Consider the following 21,955-nt stretch of genomic DNA (forward strand, 5'->3'; position numbering starts at 1 on the left):
TCCAAGGAAGACTGCAGGAAACAGTGGGCAGACAAGGGTGGGGGGAGCCCCCAGCCCCGGGGGGAGCCCCCTGCCCCTGAAGCGAAGGGCGGGGGTAATTCTTTCCTGCCTCGCGGCGGGCTAAGTTTTAGCATTCAAGTCTCCCTTTAAATTCCCGGGCACGTTCTAAAGAATCCCTTGGCAAGGCAGGATTAGGACGCTGGCGGACACTGGGAATGGGAAGGGGCGGGGAAAGGGACGGCCCTGGGAAAGCAGAAGGAGGGGTTATGCGCAGGCGCGAGCCTTGGCCACGACGCATGCGTATGACTTGGCAACGGTTGCTGAGCAAGCTACTCCCGCGTCTGCGCCCTGCCTCCAGGTGGGGGCGCGCGAAGCGGGAAGCGCAATGAATGCGGGGCGCATGCGTACCCACGACGGCCGCCGCTTCGACGCCGCGGGCTTGCTGATTCTGGCGGGACAAGGCCTGGCGCCCAGCACCGGCTCCCAGCTTCCGGCCAGTTGTCGAAGCCCGAGCTGGGCAGCAGGGTGAGGGGCGAGCTCCTCACCGTGACGATCAGAGAGAGGGGGAGCCGGGGACCCTAAGACCGCCAGGGAGAGAGGGAACCCCAAGCCTGTCAGAGAGAGGGCCCCCAAGCCTGTCAGATAGAGGGCCCCCAAGCCTGTCAGACAGGGGGTCCCCAGACCCTGTGAGGAAGGGCCCCCAAGCCTGTCAGAGAGGGGTTCCCCAGACCCTGTGAGGAAGGGCCCTAATTTTGTCAGAGAGGGGGTCCCCAAGCCTGTCAGAGAGGGGGTCCCCAGACCCTGTGAGGAAGGGCCCCCAAGCCTGTCAGACAGGGGGCCCCCAGACCCTGTGAGGAAGGGCCCCCAAGCCTGTCAGACAGGGGGTCCCCAGACCCTGTGAGGAAGGGCCCCCAAGCCTGTCAGAGAGAGGGTCCCCAGACCCTGTGAGGAAGCACCCCAAGCTTGTCAGAGAGGCCTCCAGTCCTGTTATAAAGGGGCCCCAATAGTGTTGGTGAAACCCCCCAGCCTGTTAAGAGACCCCTCGATCTGGTCAGAGAGAGGCCCCAAATGTCGGACATTGTCAGAAATGGCCCAAAATGTTGCCAGAGACCCCAAAGACTCTTATGGGTAGACCCCCCCCCGACTCTGCCAGGAGCAGGGGGTCAGACAGACCCCCCAGCCTCTTAGAATGGGAGTGGCCTCCAGACCCCCACAGGAAGGCGACATCCCCTCCCAGCCCTCAAGAAAGAGCCCCAGAGAGGCCCCTGAGGTCCCCCCAATCCTGTGGGTGAAAGAACCCCGAGGTCCTTTCCACGCCAACCCCTCGCCTGGGAGAGCGAGGCCCAGCCTAGGCCCTGGGTGCCCGAGGGAGAAGGGAGAACAGGCTCTGGATAATAATCTGGGCTCCATGAAGGCCAACAGGCCATAATTAAGATGGAAGATGGGTGCAGGCTGGGCGTGGGTCGGGGCCTCAGTTTGGTCTCTGTTCTTAGAGGGAAACTGGCCATCATCTGCCCCTGAGCCTGCTAGCCCCTTCCCCTCTAAAAGGCTGGGAAGCAGGGGTCCATGGATATCTTGCAGAGCCAGGGGGCCGACACCCAAGGCCCCAGACCCGCCAGCCTGATGCCAGAAAGTAGGTAACTCGTCGTCGTGCCCTCCCAAGGTGGGGCTGGGGTGGGGGGTCAGTGATAGGGCCTCAGAGCCTTTGGGGGTTGGCCCCAGAAGGGATTCATCCCAACAGGTGGTGGGAGACAGCTGACTCAGCTCTGTGAGGCCTGAGGCAGGGGTGCAGGGTGGGGTGGGGGTGCCATCCTGGGCCCTGGGATACAAAGAAGGAAAGAAAGAGAATGAAGGGATGAAGCAGCCCACTGTGCTGGTCCCCAAAGAGGGAAAAGCAAGGTGGACCAGGTGAGAAGGGCCAAGCACTAAGACAGAAGTGTGGGTGTGGGCGAGGGCCAGGATCCAGAAAGGCCACGGGGCACCTAAACTAGTCTGGAAGGGAGCCAGGCGTAAGCACAGGGGAGGCAAAGGCCTAGAGGTGGGAAATAGAATGGTGAGGTCAGGGAACAAGGTAATTCATTGATCGCTTATCCCTTGTTGGATGTGCCCAGTGGTGCCTCTGGAAGCTGGGGGTCCAAGCCAGGGGCTCTGAGAACCCTGGCCCTGCCACTTTTGAACTGTGCCACCTTGGGCCCATACCTTATTTTAGCTGAACCCCAGTTTCCTTCTCAGCCAAATGAAGCATTTTTACTCTTAGGTGAGCATGTTTCTTTCTCTGGGCCTCAGTTTCCTGGCATGTAAATTAAGGAATAACCTCTAATGAGAATTGGGAGGAAGTCCTTAGGGGATGAATCTGGGGAGTGAGCCAAGGCAAGGGATTCTGTGGGGCGCAGACGCTGGCCATTATCTGGTGTGTGTCCAGGTCCTACATGGAGTCGGAGTGAATGAGCGGGTCCCAGCCTCTGCCCCCTGGGGCCCTTCTGGCAGCATCCAAGCGGACAGGCTCTGAGGTGGAAGGACCAGGGTCTGTAGTCACATTGCTGGTGGGGGGGCCACAGGGCCAAGGAGCATGGGATCTGGTGGCCAAAGGGGAGACTTTTAAAAATGACCCAGGAAAGCAGTACATGTGCAGGGGAGCTTCAGCTGCCTGTTCTAACTAGGGAAGGCTTAAGCGTTATCATGGGTCTGGGACCTGGCCTGGCCTCAGTTTCTTCACATGTAGAGAGAGAGGTGAATGTCCACTGCTTTATTGCCTCTCGGGCTCACTTTGCAGAAGTCCAGTGGAAACAAAACCCCTTTGAGAGGCTCTAGTCCTAATTCTCTCCATTTCCTGGCTGGGGCCTTGCCACTTAACCTTTCAGGTTAACCTCAATTAACCTCGGAAAGATCTGTTTTCCCTGTAAAATGGCAGGTAGACTAGCTCTAAATGTCCATGGCCTCTCTTCTTTCCAACTCTAACACTAAGATACTGGACCCCTCAGACCAGGGAGTTTGTCTGGGTGTAAGGGGCCCTGTGCCTGCAGAGGGTGTATAGAGACTGCAGGCCTGAGCTAGGCTGGGCAAGGGCCTTCAGAGTCCATCCTTGCTGACCCTCCAGACCCCTGGAGTAGGGGGAGGGGTTCAGGGAACATCTTTGCCCAGGTCTCTGCCTGTCAAGTGTCTGAACCAAAGCCAGCATGGGTGCTGCTGGACCAGAGGGCGAGTGCAGGAAGTGCACTGGAAGTCATCCTCACAAACTGGAGCAGAAATAATGGCAACCTTGGGAAAGGGGGAGGGGAAGTGCCCATTCCATCTCAGAATTTGTAATAACAGAAAAGAAAGCAAAGTATAGTCTGATAACTCTAGCTTTGACAGAGCAGATCAAAAATGGTTCAGACAAAGGACAGGTAGCATCTCTTTGCATACAGTTCTATAGTTGGTTCAGGAGGGGTGGCAGGCTCCTAAGAATGAAATTCTGAGGATAGAAAGGGAAATTTTTTTTTTGGGCGAGGCAACAGGGTACAGCTAGTAAGTGTCAAGTGTCTGAGGTCACATTTGAACCCAGGTCTTCCTGAATCCAGGGCCAGTGCCCCTGGAAACATTTCTGATAAAGAGGAAAAGAGAATGTCATGTAAATAGATGCAGGTCTTTGAAGGAAGAGCCAACCAATTTAGATTTCATAAAGGTATCAGTAGAAGGTGGAAACCAAGACAGGTAACCAAAGATGCACATAAAATCGTTGGAGACATCAGTATTAAAGTTCAGTGAGCTGAGGCTGATGATAAATGCGAAGGACAGTGGAGCTGGGATTTCTGTCTGGACGTGGGGAAAGAGGAGGACCGAGGAAGGAATAAGATCACTGCTCATTGTGAATGGAATGGTGATAATGTATTGGGGGGGGGGGGGGTTACTTTTTTTTTTTTTTTCTGTTTGCCCCATCAAAGAGAATGATCTTGAATTGGAAAGAATAGTGCAAAACTGGTTAATAGGGTATTGACATCCAAGATAAGTAAAGAGTGGCCTTTGAGGAGTTCCAAGTCATTGAGTGCAGATGAACAATATCCCAGAACACTGAAAGAACTGTGTGTTGTACGTTAAACATAAATGCTGGCTACCAGTTGGTGATGGAGAGGACTGGAGGACAGGTGTCTCCGTTTTCAACAAAGAGAAGAAAATGGAATGTACAGACTAGCCAGTGAGACTGACTTTAACATCTGTCCTGATTCTATAATGTATTATTGAAGGGTTTGTTAATAAACATCCTGAACAGGAAGCAGTGGTGACAGAGCCTCCTGGCTTCCTCAAGAATATTTCATGCATATCCTCATTGCCTTGTTTGACAGGGTTATTCTATGAGTAGATCTGAGGAATGTGATGGGAAAGCTTACCAAGATCTTAGCAAGATTTGGCAGTCTCACATGCTAACTGATTAGATGAAGAGATGTGGGCTGGACTACACAGTACAGCAAGGTGTTTTCAGAACAGGTTGTACTACCACACCCAACATGAGTTATTCTAGATTGACCTAGGAAGAGGTCTCTAGTGGAGAACCCTGGGAATTTGTGCTAGTTAACATTTTTATTAATGACTTGACTAAAGACATAAATGACATGTGTATCAAGTTTGCAGATGGCACCAAGTTGGGAAGGACAGCAGACAGTGGATGAAAATCAATAAACATTTATTCAGTGCCTGTTATGTACTAGGCAGTACACTAAGTGCTTTGGATACAAAAATAAAAATGAAAGTCACTGTCCTCAAGGAGCTTATACTCCATGGGGTCACATAAATATATACAAATAAATACATTAGGAGATGAGGAGTGGTCAGGAAAAGTTTCATATAGAAGGTATTGCTTGAGCTGAGCTTTAAAGGAAATGGGATTTTTTTCATTTTTTTTTTTTTTGAGACAATCAAGGTTAAGTGACTTGCCCAGGGTCACACAGCTAGCAAGTATCTGAGGCCTGATTTAAACTTCAAGGGCTGGTGCTTTAGCCACTACACCACCCCGCTGCCCCAGATAATGGAATTTTAAGAGGTAGAAGTGAAGAAGGCATGGTCTCTAACCAGTTCAAAGGCACTGAGACTAGAAATGGAATGTTGTAGGTGAGGAACACCAAGGCCAATCTGCCTGGACCTCAGAATTCCAGAAGGGGAATAATGTATATCAGGGTTAGAAAGGCAGGCCAAAACTCTGTTGTGAAGGGCTTTAAAAGCAAAACAGAGTTTATCTGGATTCACTGGCCTCCAAGCTGAGTTGGCTCTTCCAACTCTCCAATTCCGTGACCCTGTGATATTTGATCCTAATGGCAATAAATAGCCTTTGGAATTTGTTGAGTAGAGGAGAGACCTGCACGTTAGGAAGATCTCTTTGGCAGCTGTGCGGAACATAAATTGGAGAGACTTGAAATGGGGAGACCAATCAGGAGGCTAGGGTGATAGTCTTGGCAAGAGAAGATGAGGGCAGGAGCTGGGTGAATGCAGAGAAAGGACAGGTAGGAAAAATGCTGTGAAGGTCGATTGTCTGTGAACCTGTGGATTGACTGGATATGTAGGAGTGAGGGAGAGTGAAGAGTCGAGAGGGACCCCAAGGTTGTGAACCTGGGTCACTGGAAGGATGGTGATGCCTTCAATAAAAACAGGGAAATTTGGAAGAGGGTGGGTTTGGGGGAGAAGATGATGAGTTCTGTTTTGAACGGGTTGAATCTTCGGTGCCTGCCAGACATCCGGCACAGCTGAAGGTGTGTAATTGGAGAGACAGTTCTCAATATTTAGCTCAGGGAGTCATCTGCTTAGAATTAAACCCATGAAAGCTGCTAAGGTCACCAAGTGAGAAAGGATAGAGAAGAGAATAGGGTTAGGGTAGGAGGAGAGCCACAGGAAAGAAGCAAGCCATGAATAGTAGAGTCCTTGCTTTCAAGCTGGAAGATATTTTACAGACAACTTCATCCACCCCCACCCCCTTGAGAAACTAAGGCTGGGTCAGTCACACAGGTGGTAAGCAACAGAGCTGGAATTGGAATCCAGGCTCTCGGCCCCCCAACCCAGCAGAGGGAAAGGGGACCGAGGGGTCACCAGACCAGGATGAAGGAAGAGAGGAGACAGTCTCTACAAGGCTCTCCTGGACGCCCACTGCAGGAACAAGGGGTCCCGAGTGGCAAGTCAAGATCCAAAAAGTCATGCCAGGCTAGAAATAAAGCAGAGATAATGCCAAGCCTTTAACAAGTGTGGAACATGAACAAGAGCGAGCTGGAAGGCTTGGGGCTCCACAGCACTTCACCTGCCGAAGATCTACGGTTGTAGTGCGCTTCATTTTCAGGAAGAATTGTGGTAAGACCGCCACCAAATCGAATGGGATCTTCAGGTGCATTGACCGTGGCCCCCAGCCCGGCCAGACTACATCTGGAGTATCCTGTTCTGTTCCAAGGACAGCATTTCAGGAACAACACTGGTAGACTAAGAGACCCGTCCTGTGAAGGAGCTGAGTATGTTTAACTCGGAGAAGAGAAGACTTAAGGGCACACACAGAAGAGCTGTATTTTATGTATTTGAAAGATTAATTAGCTTGTTTTGCGTGGCCACAGAGGGCAAAACTGGGAATGGTAAGTGGAAGTTACTGAGAAGCGGGTTTAGGCTGAATCTTAGGGAAAATTTCCCAACAGTTAGAGCTATCCAAATATGGAATGGGCTGCGCCGGAAACAGTGGGTTCCCCCTCACTAGGAGTGTAGCAGGCATTGTTCTAGGCAGTAGGGGCAGGAAGACAAAAGCGAGAGCAGTCCTTGCTGGCCTCTAGGTTGGACTCAGTGAGCTCGAGTTCTAATACTCTGTGATTCTGAGTGTGCACAAAGAAAGACACAAGGATGGGGTGGGGAGAAACAGAGTCAGAAGTGAGAGGCAAAGATTGAAAAGTTTGTGTTGTGGGGGAGAAAGAAACAGGAGAGACAGATGGAGAGAGAGCTGGGGGGGACACAAGTGGGAGTGACGTGGACAGAGTGAACACAGGAAAAGGAGACAAAGACAAGGAGGATGAGTGCAGGGACATGTGAGGCAGATGGAGGGATCATGAAGACGAGGAGATTAGCACAGATACGTGGACCAAGAAAGACAGATAAAAGAGATTGTCAGAAAGGTGGGAGATACCTGCAGTGAGAGGAACAATGTCATAGGCTTGGAAGTGGGCCTCTGAAGATGGGAAAGGATGAGAGCTAAGAGAAACAGGGGAAAGATGTACAACCGGTGTACAGCTGACGATCTGAGACCCAGATATGAAGCAGATGCCCGAGAGATAACCCGGAGATGGGAGACGTGCACACAGATGGGAAAAGACGTGAATACTGACATATCAGAGATGGGTAGGGAGAGAAGAGGCAGCTTAAATACTAGGAGATGTGCCCAAAGATAGGCAAGTCCTCTACTTCAAGGATCCCTCTCCCTGCCTGCCTGCCTTCATTTCTGAGTTGATGACGTCTGGACGGAGCAGAGCACAGCTGGACGGTATAAGGAGAGGTCCAGGTCGGGGGCTGGGGTCAGACAGCCGGAGACAATTCCGCCAGGGATCGATGTAGTCTTCCCGACAGTTATTGGATTGTTCTTGCCGCTCGGGGCTCTCGGCTCCTCCCAGTATCCTGTGCTCCTGACCTGCCCACCTCCCCGCCTACTAGCAGAGATTTTCAAGGGTCCTGTTGGCTATGGCAGGAGGGATGAAAACAAGCCAGATAGTCCCCGCCCCTACTCTCTCTTCCTCTACCCTTTCTTGAGGGACATTATTTATCACTATCCCCTCATTCCTCCTGTCCTCCACTGGCCCACTTCACAGAACAAATCCCCTTAATAAGACGATTTGTTCTGTAAAACTTGGACCCAGTCAAAAGGCCGCACCCAAGGACCTAGAAGGCCACATGTGGCCTCAAGGCCACAGGTTCCCCACTCCTGGCTTGGTCTGACCTCAGGCAGGATTGGTCAGTCAACAAACATTTATCAAGTACATCCTATGTGCCGGGCATCGTGCTAAGTTCTGGGATACAAAGAAAAGGGGAAAATAGTCCCTGTTCTCCAGGAGCTCATGGTCTAATGGGGGAGATGTACGCAGGATATCTTGGAGAGAGTCAATAGAGGGAAGGCCTAGAATGAAGGAGAACCAGGAAAGGCTTCCTGTAAATGATGGGATTTAGCTGGGACTTAGTGAAACCTGGTAGAGATGAGGAAGGAGAGTTCTAGATATGGAGGACAGCCAGAGGAGATACCTGGAGTGGAGAGATGGGGGCCCTTGTGTGAGGACCAGAGTACATGGATATGAGTGAAGTCTTCAGACTGGAAGGGCAGGAGTGGCAGGTTCTGAAGGCTTTGGATACCAAGCAGAGGGTTTTCTGTTTGATTCTGGAGGTGTTAGGGAGCCACTGGAGTTGTTGTTGAGGGTGGAGAACATGGTCACATTCCTTCTTTTTGGGAAGATCAGTCTGGAGGTTGAGCGCAGGATTTCCTGGAATGGGGAGACCAACCAGAATGCTATTGCTATAGTCCGGGCATAAGGTGATGGGGGCTTACATCAGAGAAGTAGCCATGTCCAGTGAGGGAAAGCAATGTGTACAAGGGACATTGTGAGGGGAAAATCAACAGACCTTGGCAACAGATTGGCTATGGATGGGGTGAGAGAGAGTGATGAGTCAGAGATGATATAGGGTTTTTCAGCTTAGGCAACTGGGAAGATGGTGTTGCCCTTAACAGTAACAGGGAAGTTTGGAAGAGGGAAGGCTTTTGGGGGAAAGCTAACGAGTACATTTTGGGGCACATTAAGCTGTTCCTGAGACATCCCATTGGGCAGTCCAGGAGGCACCTGGAGATGTGAGTCTGAAAGTCAGCAGAGAAGTCAGGGCCAGATAAGCAGATGTGAGAATCGTCAGTATAGGGACAGTAATCAAATCCCTGGGAGCTGAGGAGATCCCCAAGTGAAGCCCCATAGAGAGAATAGAGAAGAGGGCTCAGGACAGACTCTGAGGGATGCCTGTGGTGAGAGGGCCTGATTTGGAGGGAGCTCCAGCAAACGGGGCGGAGAAGGAGCAGTCAGAGGTGGAGGAGGAGAATGGGAGGGGGGAGGGAGGGGGGAAGAGAGAGAGAAGGAGGGCGGAGGGGGAGAGAGGGCCAGAGAGAGGTGTCCCAAAAACCTTCTCTAAGAAGAGAGAATCAAGGCGAATGATGAACAGTATCCAAGGCTACAGAGAGGTCAAGAGGGCATCAGCGTTAAGAAAAGACGATTAACTTGGTAACTTTCAAGAGTTTGAAAGAGTGAAAGGGAAGCAAGTGGAGAAACAGATTAGAGATGGCCTTCCCCGGAGTTTAGCCACTAAAGGCAGGGGAGGTACGGAATGGTGGTGATTGGGGGTGAAAGGGCGAAGTGCAGGTTTCTTGAGGCTGAGGCAGACAAGGCAGGAGGGACGCAGCCAATAGAAGGGATGAGATGGAAGACAAGTGAGGGTAGTGGTGAACGGGGGTGGAGATCTGCTAGAGAGGATAGAAGGAATGGGATCACTGGTGAATGTAGAGGGATTGGGCAGTGGGGTGTAACAAAACTCTCCCCATCTTTGCCCTTCCCGTCTCTCTTCTCTCCTTAGTGGTGCTTTGGGATCCACCTGAGGACTGGGGGCTTGGAACCACACTCAGCCTGGAGGAGCAGGTGCTCAGCTCCACTTTTGAAGCTTGTGACTCAGAAAAGAAAGGTGAGGAGAGGGTACGCTGGGAGATCACGGGGGATGGGAAGGGCCTGGACTGAGAACCTTGGAGCAGAGGGGATAGAATGTGGAATTCTAGTATAACATGACTGAGCTGGCCTGGGGCCTTTAGGGGAAGTACTTAACTGACCTGGCTGACCTGGTGAGAGAATAGGGTGAGACTGAAGGAGCCCTGGGAAGGGAGGAGAAAGATGGGGTGTCTTGGGGAAGTGGATGCCTTGGAAACACTTAGGATTGGACCAGAGGACCCTTGGGGAAGAGGTTGCCCTGGCCTGGGGATCCCTGGGAAAACCATGGGGAGAGCCAAGGCTGAACTTAGCCCAGGCCCCTCCCTGCTGTCCCCAGGTGTGGTAGCTGTGGGTCAGGTTCTGGCGTACCTGGAAGCAGTCACAGGGCGGGGTCCCCAGGACGATGACCTCTGCAGCCTGGCCCAAGCCCTGGACCCCCGCGGGGAGGGTCCTGCCGCCACTGTAGACCGGGCCACTTTCTTCAGCAGCATGCGGGGCTGGATCGCCACCTGCCAGCTGGGGCCGTGGGTACCACCTCTTGTTCTTCTTCTCTTCCCCCGGGGTCTCGACCCTGTGTCTGACCCCAGATCCTCCTATGGAAGCCTAGGGTTGGTTAGGAGGTGGAAAGGGGGGGCGCCGGTCCCCGTCCATCCATCTTCTTTGTCTCTCCTCCCTGCCCTTCATCGTTCCATATGGGCCTGACCTCTCACTCACCATCTGGCCTCCCTCTCTGTCCTGCTGGGCCTCCTCCTCTGGCCTAGGCTTTCCTCCTGCTGCTAGCCCAGGAGGGCCGGGCCTGCAGGCTTTCTGAGCTTCCTCTCTCTGCTGCAGGGGATTAGATCGAGAGGAGGAGGCAGCCGTGGAACCCAGCCTTCTGCCATCTGGTGAGGACTCTATTTATAGCCTGAAGCAGGCACGGCCAGGGTCAGATGGCAGGGGGGACTTCCCAGGGAGCCCCTGAGGACCTCCAAGGAAGAGGGCTCTCCCCCTTCCTGCATTCTAACCCCTCCAGAGCCTTGGTCCAAGGGCTGGTCCACTCTTCCTGTCCCCCATCCCTTCTGGGCCCTCCCAAGCTCTCTCCTTACTCCTGCTACTAGGCCTTACCCTCATTCCATAGCTTAGTACTGTGGAAAGAGCATTGCATTTAGAATCTTAAGACCTTTTGTCTGCTACTCACTTTGACCCAGGGAAAGTCTCTTCCCCTCTCTGGGCCTCAGTTTTCTCATCTGTCAAATGAGTTTACACTAGATGCCTCCTAATGTTCCTTCTAGCCCTAAATCCTCTGATTTCCTGTGCCCCATTTCCCTCCCAGGGAAAGCCTCAATCTGTCTCCATGTAGGGCCTAGCTCCTTGACCTTGGGAGTCAGAGGCTCTCTCAGATCGGTGCCTGGGCTATGCTCATGGAGGTCTCCTGGGTGTCTGTGTCCATGTTGCCTTAGGAGACCCTGCCCAACTGGAGAGCTTTGGAGGCGAGGAACCTGGGCCTGAGCCGTAAGTAGGCCCTGGAGGGAACCACTGGGGAAACAGTAGCATTTCTTAAGCTCTGGCTTTGCACCAGGAGCTATGCTGGTGGTAAAGATAAAGGCACAGAAGTTAGTCTAGGCCTCCAAGGAGCCAAAGGGAGAGACACACACACATACACAAGGTAAGCTCGGGCACGAAGGTTCTCAGTCCCTTGGCTCTTGGCAAACACCGGGAGCAGGGGGAGGAGGGGAAAATGGAGACAGGCAGAGAGCGAGGCCTCCTAAACCTGGTGGAGCCATGTTCGTATGGCCAAAGCCTGGGTGATGCCGACCCATAGAAAACCCAACCCCCCTCTCAGAGATGGGGTCCCAGAAAGGGGAAGCAGAAGACTGGCCCTGCTGACCACGCTGTCCCTCCTTTGTCCCACAGGCCAGCCACAGCTGAACTGCTCAGCAGCCTGGAGGAGCTGGAACTCAGCAATCGGAGGCTAGCAAGTGAGAACGCCAAGCTACAGAGAAGTGTGGAGACAGCTGATGAGGGGGCTGCCCGTATGGGGGAGGAGCTGGCCTCCCTTCGAAAGCAGCTCCGCAGGTATGCAGCTCCAAACACCCCAGGGAAGCCAAGACCTTCCCACCCTGTTTCAACCCCTGGATGCTCAAGGAATTCTGCTCCCTTTGAGACCTTCTCCCCAGGAACCTCTCAGTCGCCCCAGTTCTGACCTCCTTCAGGGGGATTGCCTGCTCTACTTCTCCTGGAGAACTTTAGGGTTCCTACTCTACCCTGACCTTCCCCACAGTTCTCTCATCCACACCTCCTCTGGGAGGTGGGGCACAGTATGCCCCTTGATGACCATCTCTTCTGACCTCCCCAAGTGTCTTGAATAACTCCCGGGGCCCTAATCTCCGAGATCCCCAGTGGCTATTAACTTTCCCCCAGGGTCTCCTCCAGTTGGGCCCCCTTCCCACTTTGTCTCTCACTCTAACTTTCCTCCCAACATTCTCCACTAGTGCCCATCTCCCTTATCTTTCCTGGCTTAGTTCCCAGCAGGCTTTGCAGTTTGCCAAGGCTGTGGATGAGGAACTGGAAGATATGAAGAGTCTGGCCAAGAGCCTAGAGGAGAAGAATCGCAGCCTTGTGGCCCAGGCCCGGCAGACGGTGAGCAGGGGTCCCAGGGGGATCCGTTCTTGCCCCAGGGGTTGAAGGAAAGCCTATGCCCATACTTCCCCTGGCCGCAGTCCTCTATTACTGGCACAGAGCCTCCCAAGACTCCTCCAAGAGAGTTTTTCAGGGGATAGATGGACGAGTGGGTGACTGGGGGAAGGAGGAGAAGAGACCCTGGGGCTGAGTCTGCAGTGGGAAGGCATGTGGTCAGTCCTCTCGGGGAGTCCTTGGCAGATCTCTCTGCCACTCCTCTTGCTGCTGCAAGCTAGCCCAGTTCCATGTGACTCTAAGCCTGAGTTCCACAAAGGCCCTTCAGTCTGGCTTGGGATGGGAGGGCCAGGCCCAGGGGCCCCCAGTAATGGGCTTCTGTTTTCCCGTGCTCCCTGGGCAGGAAAGAGAACAGCAGGAGCTGGTGGCCGAGGTAGAGACGCTGCAGGAGGAGGTAGGCCCGGGAAGTGAGGGAGGGCTGTGGGCAGGGGCTAAAAGTGACTAACAAGGCCTCACCAGGGGAAAAAAGCAGTAATCATCCTCCTCCGACCACAGAATTAACGTTCTCACCATCCCTAGACAGCCAAGCACTGGTTTATGGGTTTTCCAATTTCTGAGGCATAAGTCCTCCCGCTGAAAACCTACCATAAGCTCTCAGGAGCTGGTGAGAGCTGGCTGCAGCACAGGCCTGGCATCCCCTGTCTTCAAGGGGGCAGAGGACAGTCCCAGCCTCCCTGTTCAAGGTTCATACCAAACCAGGGGCCACCCCAGGCCAGGAGAGAGCTATCCATGGATTCATCAAGTCAAGAATTAGGGCTGGAAGGGGCTAAGAAATCAGAAAGCCCTTTTCTGGAAGACAAAACACAGGCCCAAGGAAGGGAAAACTTGTGTCCACAGTCATACAGTAAGTCTTCCAGGCCAATCCTGTCATTTTTCCAGTAAGAAAACTGAGTCCCAGAGAGGTGGGTCCAGGGCACAAGCTTCCAGAAGTGATGAGAAGCAAAGCCAGGCCTCGGACACAGGTTGTCAGACGCCAAGGCCACCAAGCCCCCAGAGCTGCTGAGTTGCTGTTGCATAAAGCAGAGTAATCTTCGTGTTAGGCCCAGGTGCTCTGGGAGTTACCCAGAGCCCCAGGGAAGCAGCAGCCACTGCCAGGCCACATGGTCCTGGAGAAATAGGAAAAGCCCAGTATGTATCTGTCGGGCCCAGTCCCTCTCCAGTAACTACTTGCTGCTCACGAGGGTCACATAGGATGATACTCACATTGAGTCACAGCAGAGACATCCTAGAGGGCCACTGGGACCCCTGAGCTGGGAGCAGGAGGGCACCTGACCCACAAGCGAGGGCAGGCTGGCCCAGGCCCAGTCCTGCCACTTCATGAGGCCCGAGCCGAGGGCCGTTAACGTGATCCTGGGGCCTCGATGGCCTGACTCTGAGATGCCCCCACGGTAACTCCAGAGGGCGAGTCCCACAGACCAGTGTTGAGGTGATGAGACCACAATAACTAAGGAATAGCTGACCGCCTCTCCTGTCCATACCTGCTCCTGCCAGCTGGGCAGGTGGTGACTCAGCAACCTGGCCAGCCTGTCCTTCCCCTGCCCTTCACCGAGCAGCCTGAGGCAGCTGAGGGAGACAACACCGCCGCCGGGAGCTGGCCGGGAGCCCGGCCTGGGCAGGGCCTCTGGGAGGGGGGAGGTCCAGGGACCCGGGTCAGAGCGAGGCAGGTCTCCCTGAGGCACGCTGCTTTTCGTTCTTCCCCAAAGCCATCCTCCATCTCCTGGGCTGCTCCAGGAGCCTCCAGCCTGCTCTTTTCTCTGTGTCCTGCCAGAATGGAAAGCTGCTGGCCGAGAGGGATGGTGTAAAGAAGAGGAGTGAGGAGCTGGCTGTGGAGAAGGAGGCCTTGACGGTACTCCCCGCTTTGGGCCCACACTCTGGCTCAAGCCAGGTCCCCACACTGAGGAGACCCTGGTCTAGGAGAGATGGTGGAATGAATGTCAGTGATCAACAGGGCCAGTGGCCTCATTTTATAGATGGAGAAACTGAGGCCCAGGCGGGGAAGACACTTGCCCAAAGTCACACAGCTGCTAAGTGGCGAGTGCTGAGATTGGACCCAGGTCTCCTAACTCCAAATTCCTGCTACTCCTGGCTGCCTTTTCTGGGGACTGACCATGCTGAACTCACTGGTGGGAGGATGGGGCGGTGGGGCGGAGTCTTAGGGGATGGCAGCTGATGTGGGAAGGTTTGAAGGCGAGACTGCTGGAGGTTGTCCTAATGGGGCACACACCCCAAAAGAGCTGGGGGGTGGGAGGGAGGACAAGTTGACCTCCTGGGGGCTTCAGGTTAAGCTCAGGCATGAACAGATGGACTGGCTTCTCTCCCTCCCTGCAGCGTCAGCTGTGTGAGTATGAGAGCCTCCTTTGCCATCGAGACACTATCCTTTCTGAGGTGAGTGGGGTGGAGGAAGTGAGGGGGGTTAGCATGCCAGGTGGGCCACCCCTCCCCTCCTCCTGCTGCTCAGTCTCACCCTGAGGTGAGAGGATTAGAGGACAAGGGCCGTCCCTGGGCTCAGCAGTGCGGACAGAGGCCAAGGCTTCTGCACCTGGCCCTTCTCCCAGGCTCCACCTCCCCATGAAGTCAGGGACCCAGGGCACCAGGCCCTGGCTCGTTTTCCTCACCCACTTCCCTTCAGTAACTGTGGTCTGCTTCTGGGCTTGCCAGCGGACAAACCGGACCGAGAATCTGACTGAGGCCTTGGAGGAGTATAGGGCCACAATCCAGGTGGGTCGCTGGGCCGCTCCCCACTCTGCTTCCCTTGGGAACTGCCCTCTCCCCATCTCGGTCTTTGTACTTCTGGAAGGTAGCTCTCTAACAATGGGCCGGAAAGGGTGTCCAAGCAGAGGCTCAGGCACCTCTGGTCCGGAATGGGGACCATAGAGAGGACACCTGCACTGGGTGAGAGGTTGGACCGGAAGAGAAGGGGAGAGCCGGGTAGCTGGGGAAGGTGCTTATACTCCCTTCATCCTAGGAGCTGAAGCAGAAAATCTGCCACCTGGAGGAACAGCTGAGTCAGAGCCGGGAGGGGCCTGAGGGGTGAGTGAGGGAGGAGACAGGGAGGCCTGTCCCAGCTCTAGCCCCCAGGGAGAGGCCCCTGGGGCAGCAACAGTACTAGAGGACTCAGACTAGGAAGCCCAGGGGAGGGGGGAGGGGGGAAGGGGGAGGGCCAGACCGACTTCTCAATGGTCTGACCAGGTTTCAAGAAGGGACCCAAGAACTAGCTGGCGGATGGATAAAGCTGCACCCCCAGTCACTGTGCTTGGAGATGGAGGCCATTCAGCAGGTGAGACTGTCCCCCTCTAAGGAGAGGCCACAGATGCAGCCCTAGCTCCCCCAGGTTGCCCTGACCAGCCACAGGTCTTTACCTGAAGTCTGTGACCAACCCTTTCCCCTCCAATGTGAATCAGTGTCCTGACCTCTGGGCTGCAGGAGGTCAGCCAAGGATGCAGGCCCCTCTCCTTGTAGAAAACCATCAGAGACGGCACACAGTGGGCTCTAGTGAAGGTTGGACTGTGGCTCCATCCCTCCCCTGGGGCTGGGGCTGGGGCTCGGGCCCTCCAGGACAAGGAGAATAGAGGGGGCTAGTAAGTCAGCTGCTGCCCCATCAGCCTGCCCCTGACGAGAGCTTCACCCTTGACTCTTCTCCTGACCCAGTCTGGCCCCAACCCAGCTTCTGGCCCTAACTTGAACCCCCACCAATGACCCCCTCCTGAGCCCTGATTCGGGCCCCATTCCCATCCCCCTAGCTGTAACCATCCCGCAAACCCTGGCTCTCTCCATTGTTATGCCTTTCCCTAATCCCCAGACCACTATCAAGGCTCCAACTCTGGGCCCAGACTTCTGCCCATTTCAGTGTCAGGTTATAACCTGCCCCTCTCGCTTCTCCAGCCCAGCCTCATCCCTTTCTCTCTCTCCTGCCCATAGTCGACCCCAACCCCCAACCCCATCTGTTTTCTCTCCATGGCTGTCCTTATCTCCCCCATGCCAGTGATGACCCCCTTTCCCAGTCCTCTCTGATCTCGGCCAGAACCTGTCCTCATCATTTCCTTCATTCTCTCTCAGAGACAGGAGATGGGTACGGGCCTTCTCAACCCTCTGTGTGGTTCTCAGCCTTGGGGAGAGCCCCTGGACGGAAAGGGAGGAGCTGGGGTCCCAGGTAGACCCCTAGCTGAGGAGCTGGTGAGTCAGGAGTGGGGGCTTCTGGGACTTCAGAACCTGGGGTCAGGGGAAGGTAGATTATTCTAGACTTGGGAGGGGATATCATTTCTATCCCAGAGGCCTTTTGATTAAGCAGCGGGCTTACTCTGTATTGGTTTAGACGTTTAGGATGCCCTAGGATAGGGGCACTTAGCATTTTTTTGTCTCATGGACTCCTTTGGCATCTGATAAAGCCCATAGACCCCTTCTAATAATTTCAAATACAGAAAACAGTATACATGGGATTAGAAAGGAACTGATTACATTGAAATGCAGTTATCTGAATTAAAAATAACCATGTTCCTGGAGCCCTTGGCTGGAGGGTGGGGGGAGGGGAATTTTCTGAGCTGGAGACTGGGAAGGAGCTGGGGGTGTGGCGAAGGAGGGCAGTCGAAGCAGAGGGATGAAGGAGGGGGGTCTCCATGCTGACCCATCCACGCCACCCCGTTCCCTTCCCAGATAACTGTCCAAGAGAAGTCAAGTGAATCCCTCAGCAGCTGGGAGGAGAGTTCCCGGTGAGGATTCAGCCTTCATTATCCTGCCTCAGCTTCCCCTCTCCCTCTCAGGCTGTGGCCCAGCTGCCACAATGCCTCTGGCTCCAGTCACTCAGAGGAGCTGAAGCCCAGTCAGTGCCTCAGACTGTCCAGCCCCAGCCCATTCAGGGACCCACCCGAGACCCCCTTAGTGCTTCATGTTGGTGCCCCAGCCCTCCGATACCAGGAATCGTGCCGCCCCCCACCCTGCCCCATAACCCAACTTCCTGTGCTCCCAGCCTGGCCCAGCTGCATGCCTCCAGCCTCCATCCCCCACATCGGCTCTCACTCCCTCCCCTGTCATGCTCCCCCCGCCTCGGCCGAGTTCCTTCCTGTGCTGCTTCTAATAGGGCTGCCTTGGCTGCTAATTGGACTTGTCTGCCAGCTGAGATGGGGCTGTGTAGGGGTCCCAGAGAGGTGATCCTCCCACTAGCATTAGGTGCTGTGCTCCCTAAGGGAGTGGGTATATAGGCCTGGGGCCCATGGGAGGGTGGGGGACCCTGAAACTGGGGTCTCTGAGGGTTTGCGGGCTGAGGCCCAGATGCTTGGATCCCCACAGGAAGTAAAGTGGGACTGACTGAGACCTCTCTGGGAGGAGCTGGGCTTTATTGGGAAGAAGGTGGATGAGCCTCGTGGGCCCCAGAAGGAGAAGGGGGTTCTGTTAGGCTGGGGAGAAAGAACAGAGAATGAGGGAGAGAGTAGTAGCAAGGCTGGAGGAGGCTGGGATCACCTTGGGTCCTTCCACAGGTTACGTGGAGAGAAGGGCAGCTGCGGACAATGGGACCATCAGAGAGCTGGCGAGGAGGGAAGGCCCCGAGACGTGGTATTGAGGCCCCAGCCCCTCTCTTTCTGATGACTCCACAGATGGACACGGTTGTTTGTATACACACACACACACACACACACACACACACACACACACACACACACACAAACACACCAGCTCCTGGTGTGCTGAGGGTTGGATAATAAGGCACTCAATGCCTCTAATGAGCCCGAAGGCACAGCAGGGGTTCGTGGGAGGCAAGTCTCGCCCCAGGGGAACCTCCCCCAACCCCTCCACACCAGCCGACACCCAGATAAGCACATGTGCGAGCACGCGTGTGGGCACACACACACCCTTTAGATACATCTGAGAGTGTCAATACATTGAAAGCAGGCAGGTGACTGGCCACCCACAGAGCTCCCTGTCGACTGGGCCTGGTAGCACAGACTGGACGCTGGAAGAAGGGTCCGGAGCTGTGGAAGAAAGCCTGCACTGAATCCTGGCTTCTCTGCTTCGTGGGCAGGGCTGGTCAAGTGGCTTCTCAGAGCCTCAATTTCCTCATCTGCAAAGTGAGGTTAAATTAAATGATGTCACGATTCCGGGGTGTGGAAGGCAGTGCAGACCGTAGGCATGGCCAGGTCTAGCTTGTGATTGGCAGCCATGGGGCTGTTTCCTGAAGACATCTAGTGGGCCCCAACCTCAGGAGCCTTCCACTGCCGGGCTGCTGGAAAGAGAAGTATAGTTCAGCTAAGGCACAATCCCTGCCCTCAGGGAGCTCCCAGTCACTAGAGGGGTAGGACCCTCTAACTCTGTCTAACATTATGTAGTATGGGTGCATCTGAGGGCCAGTGGGGAGGGCAGTGAGGGCAGGGGGCAACAACTCTGGACCAGAAGAGCAAGGCGGGGTCCTGAAGGAAACTGCACAGTATGGAGCAAAAAAAGCAGAACCCTGAATTTGGAGGCCAAGCCCATTCCCCAGCTAGCCTCTATTTCTCTATTTGTAAAAGCCTCTTGATGGGAAGGCATTCAGCAGGCAGAGAGGAGAGGGAGGGCATTCTGAGTACAGGGAACACCTCAATTGTGTGAGCAAAGGCCCAGAGACTGGAGATCCCAAGTCACCCAGGATGCTTCATTTGCCTGGGACCTGCAGATTTGGAGGAGGGCTGGGCTGTTTGACCTTGACTCAGTGGGCAGTCGACTTTGGCCAGATCTGTAACTCGAAGGAGCATTCTGAGAGCTGGTGACGATCATGTGGTACAGAGGAAAGAGATCCTGGGGGCAGTGCGCCTTGGCTCCAATCCCACGTACTACTTACATGATCTGGAGTCCTCAGTTTCCTTGTGTGTAAAAGGAGGGGGGTGGATTCCATGTCCTGGGGTCCTTCCCATCACTACAGTTATAAGTGCAAAGAATAACTCAGAGGGGCGAGAGTAGAGGTAAGGAGCCTTTTAGGAGGCTACACTATGCTTGGGGTAGGTGAGGATTAGGATCTGTAGCAGGGAGGGGGCTACGGGAATAGAGGGAGGGAAGGGGCATGAAAGAAAGATGTTTGGCAGCAAAATTAAAAAGAAACTGAGGCAGGAAACATGGAGGGGGAATCCTTAGGACTTGAAAGCTGACTGGGAGGTGAGAGAAAGACGAGTCCAAGGCAACCCCCAGATTTGGGATGAGGGAGCCAGGGGGCCTGGCGGAGGATGACAGTGTTACAGTTACTTTGGGGTGACTAGCTGTGGGGTGGTCTACAGGGGTTCCAGGGCAGCCCTTCTTTGCTTCCTCAGGCTGGACACCCAGTTACCCTTGGGACCCCCCAACCTGGAGACAGGCTATGCCCTGATGCCGAGAGGTGAGGAAAGCAGGCAGGGGCCGGAAGGGGAATGGATGTGAGGCCCTCACTGGCCAAACACTGTGCTGTAGCAAGAGGGGCCAGAGTGCCTGGGCCCTGCTACTTAGTACTTGTGTGGCTTGGGCAAGTCTTCATTTCCCCCCTCTAGGTCTCCCTTTCCCATCTGTAAAAGGAGAGGGCTGCCCTAAATGATTTATCAGACCCCTTCCCAACTTCAAATTCCATGTTCTGTAAGTGCTGAGGGTGCCCTTGGTTTCCTTTCCTCTCAGCAGCCCTAGTGAGGCAGCCCCCCATCAGGCCTTGGAGCCTGTAATGAGCCAACTGGTTTCAGCTGGGAGGAGGACAAGCTGGGACCAGATCTATCCCACCCCCTTAGCTGCCCAGAGACTCAGGTAAGCTACCCCTGGGCTCCCAGCTATGGGGTAGGGGTCAAGGTCAGCCCCCAGACTATTACCTCTGGCTGTGTCTGCTTCTTCCAGGATGCCCAGCCTTCCACTGACCCAGCCATCCATCCTGGGCCTCCTGTTACTGTTTCTGCTGCTCTTTGCCCTGGTCCTGTCCTTCTCTCGGCCTCTGACCTGGCCCCACCTCCAACTGAGTTACCGCCAGCCCCCACCAGTGTGAGCCCCCTGCACAGTTTCTAACCCAATAAACTGCCTCCATGCCCCCAGCCTGGCTCTGAGTGCTGTTCCTGGGGGCGCCACTGAGGGCTCCATACTCCTTAAGGAGGCTCTCGGGACCTTGGAGACTGTCACTTCCGTACTGTTCTGTGTACCCTGGAGTTACTCTGTCACTCCTCAGGAATGGGAGTGTGCACTCAACTTGGAGGTCCCCATTTCTGCATCCCCCAAGATATTCAGGGTCAGGAGAAGGAGTGCTGAATGTGGAGTCAGAAGGCCTGTGTTCAAATGCTGGTTCTGCCCCTTAGGGCCTTGGCTTCTTCCAAGTTTCTTCTGTAAAAGGAGGGTTGTGAACTTGTGACCTCTCGCATCCCTCCTAGGATGTCCCAGCAGGAAAGGACTTTCAGGATCATCTAGCCCAACTTCCTCATCCTACAGCTGGGGAAACTGAGACCAGGAGATCTCATTCTCCTACCTAAGAACATTCCATGCACGGTAACCCTAGAATCTTGTTCAGGGTTTAGGCAACTTTTACATGGCTGTCTGCGTGCCAATACAACCAATTAACTCCCTCCGTTCTTAGTCTGGAGTTTTCTTTGGGCCAATAAGAAAACCGTCTGCGCCTAGCTGGACCACCTTTGGACTTCCTAGGATGGGCGAAGTCAACTGGGAACATTGCTATCTGATAGCTAGTGATGCCCACTTTCTCATGCCTCCTGGAGGATTTTGGTGCTCTCTCAATCCTGCCTCCCTCCGGGTACCCTGACAGCCAGCCTTCTCTTCCCACCCCCCCCCCCAACTACATCCCACTGGTGTTTGGCTTTCCAGTCTGTGCTGGGGGTGGAGGGTGGGGGCGGTGTTTAGGAAGGGCAAGAGAAAAATGGGCCCTGGCAGGCTCAGGTCCACAGGTTCAGAAAACCAGAAACAGATCGAGAACCATGGAGAGCAAGAGACAGGCAGAGAAAAGATGGAGAACGGAGTCAGGGAAGAAAGTCAGAAGAGAAAGGAAACAGAAAAAAGGGCAGACTGAGCTGGAGACGAGAAAACGACCCAGAAAGCCAGAGGCAACAGGACCAAGGAAAAGGAGACGCCCACCCAGGGACACAAAGCGGGACGCAGGCCCGGGGAGGCGAGCACGCGGGCACCGAAGCTGGACACGATCACCGAGTCGGGCTGATGGAAAGGTGGCTCCCACGGGACAGGGGCAGGGGTGCGGTCACCTCGGTCCCCCAGGCTCCCCTCCCCCCAGGCTTCCCAGCGCAAGAAAAGCACACGAGGCTGAGAAAAGACGAGGAACTTTTATTGGGGGGGCAGCAGGGGCCTGGGGGAGTTCCGCGTCAGTCGGCGGCCGCATCGCTGACCACCAGGAGCTTGTGCATGTAGGAATTGAGCCAGCGGCGCCGCTCCAGGGCGGCCAGCAGCCGCGCCCGCTCCCGAAAAGCCGCGTCGTCCGCCACCACCAGGCGCCGTTGGGGTCCGGCGCTTGGGGCTGGGTCCTGCGGGCGGGGGCCTGCCCGCCCCGTCAGCTGAAGGCTCCAGTCCCTCAGGGTCAGGAAGGCGGGAGGGTGGACCCACGGGAGCCACGAGCTGCAGGGCGGGGAGGGAGGGGGAGAGAG

General features: G+C 54.9%; 1 protein-coding gene across 1 annotated transcript; it reads left to right on the forward strand.

Annotated features, from left to right (window-relative positions):
* Window positions 1–438: 438 nt before the first annotated feature.
* Window positions 439–20,381, forward strand: CCDC155 (coiled-coil domain containing 155). Its single transcript, XM_027860573.1, has 20 exons — window positions 439–525; window positions 1,494–1,633; window positions 9,589–9,693; window positions 10,051–10,237; window positions 10,545–10,615; window positions 11,156–11,204; window positions 11,607–11,768; window positions 12,215–12,332; window positions 12,730–12,780; window positions 14,155–14,232; window positions 14,715–14,771; window positions 15,045–15,104; window positions 15,352–15,416; window positions 15,576–15,663; window positions 16,443–16,559; window positions 17,037–17,092; window positions 17,858–17,933; window positions 19,655–19,719; window positions 19,989–20,111; window positions 20,199–20,381. The coding sequence occupies exons 2-20, from the start codon at window positions 1,567–1,569 to the stop codon at window positions 20,341–20,343; spliced, it is 1,740 nt and encodes a 579-aa protein (XP_027716374.1). The 5' UTR covers window positions 439–525; window positions 1,494–1,566; the 3' UTR covers window positions 20,344–20,381.
* Window positions 20,382–21,955: the final 1,574 nt, after the last annotated feature.

Source organism: Vombatus ursinus, unplaced genomic scaffold (assembly GCF_900497805.2).
Source record: "Vombatus ursinus unplaced genomic scaffold, bare-nosed wombat genome assembly UNPS02014198.1, whole genome shotgun sequence".
In the NCBI taxonomy this organism is placed as follows: Eukaryota; Metazoa; Chordata; class Mammalia; order Diprotodontia; family Vombatidae; genus Vombatus; species Vombatus ursinus.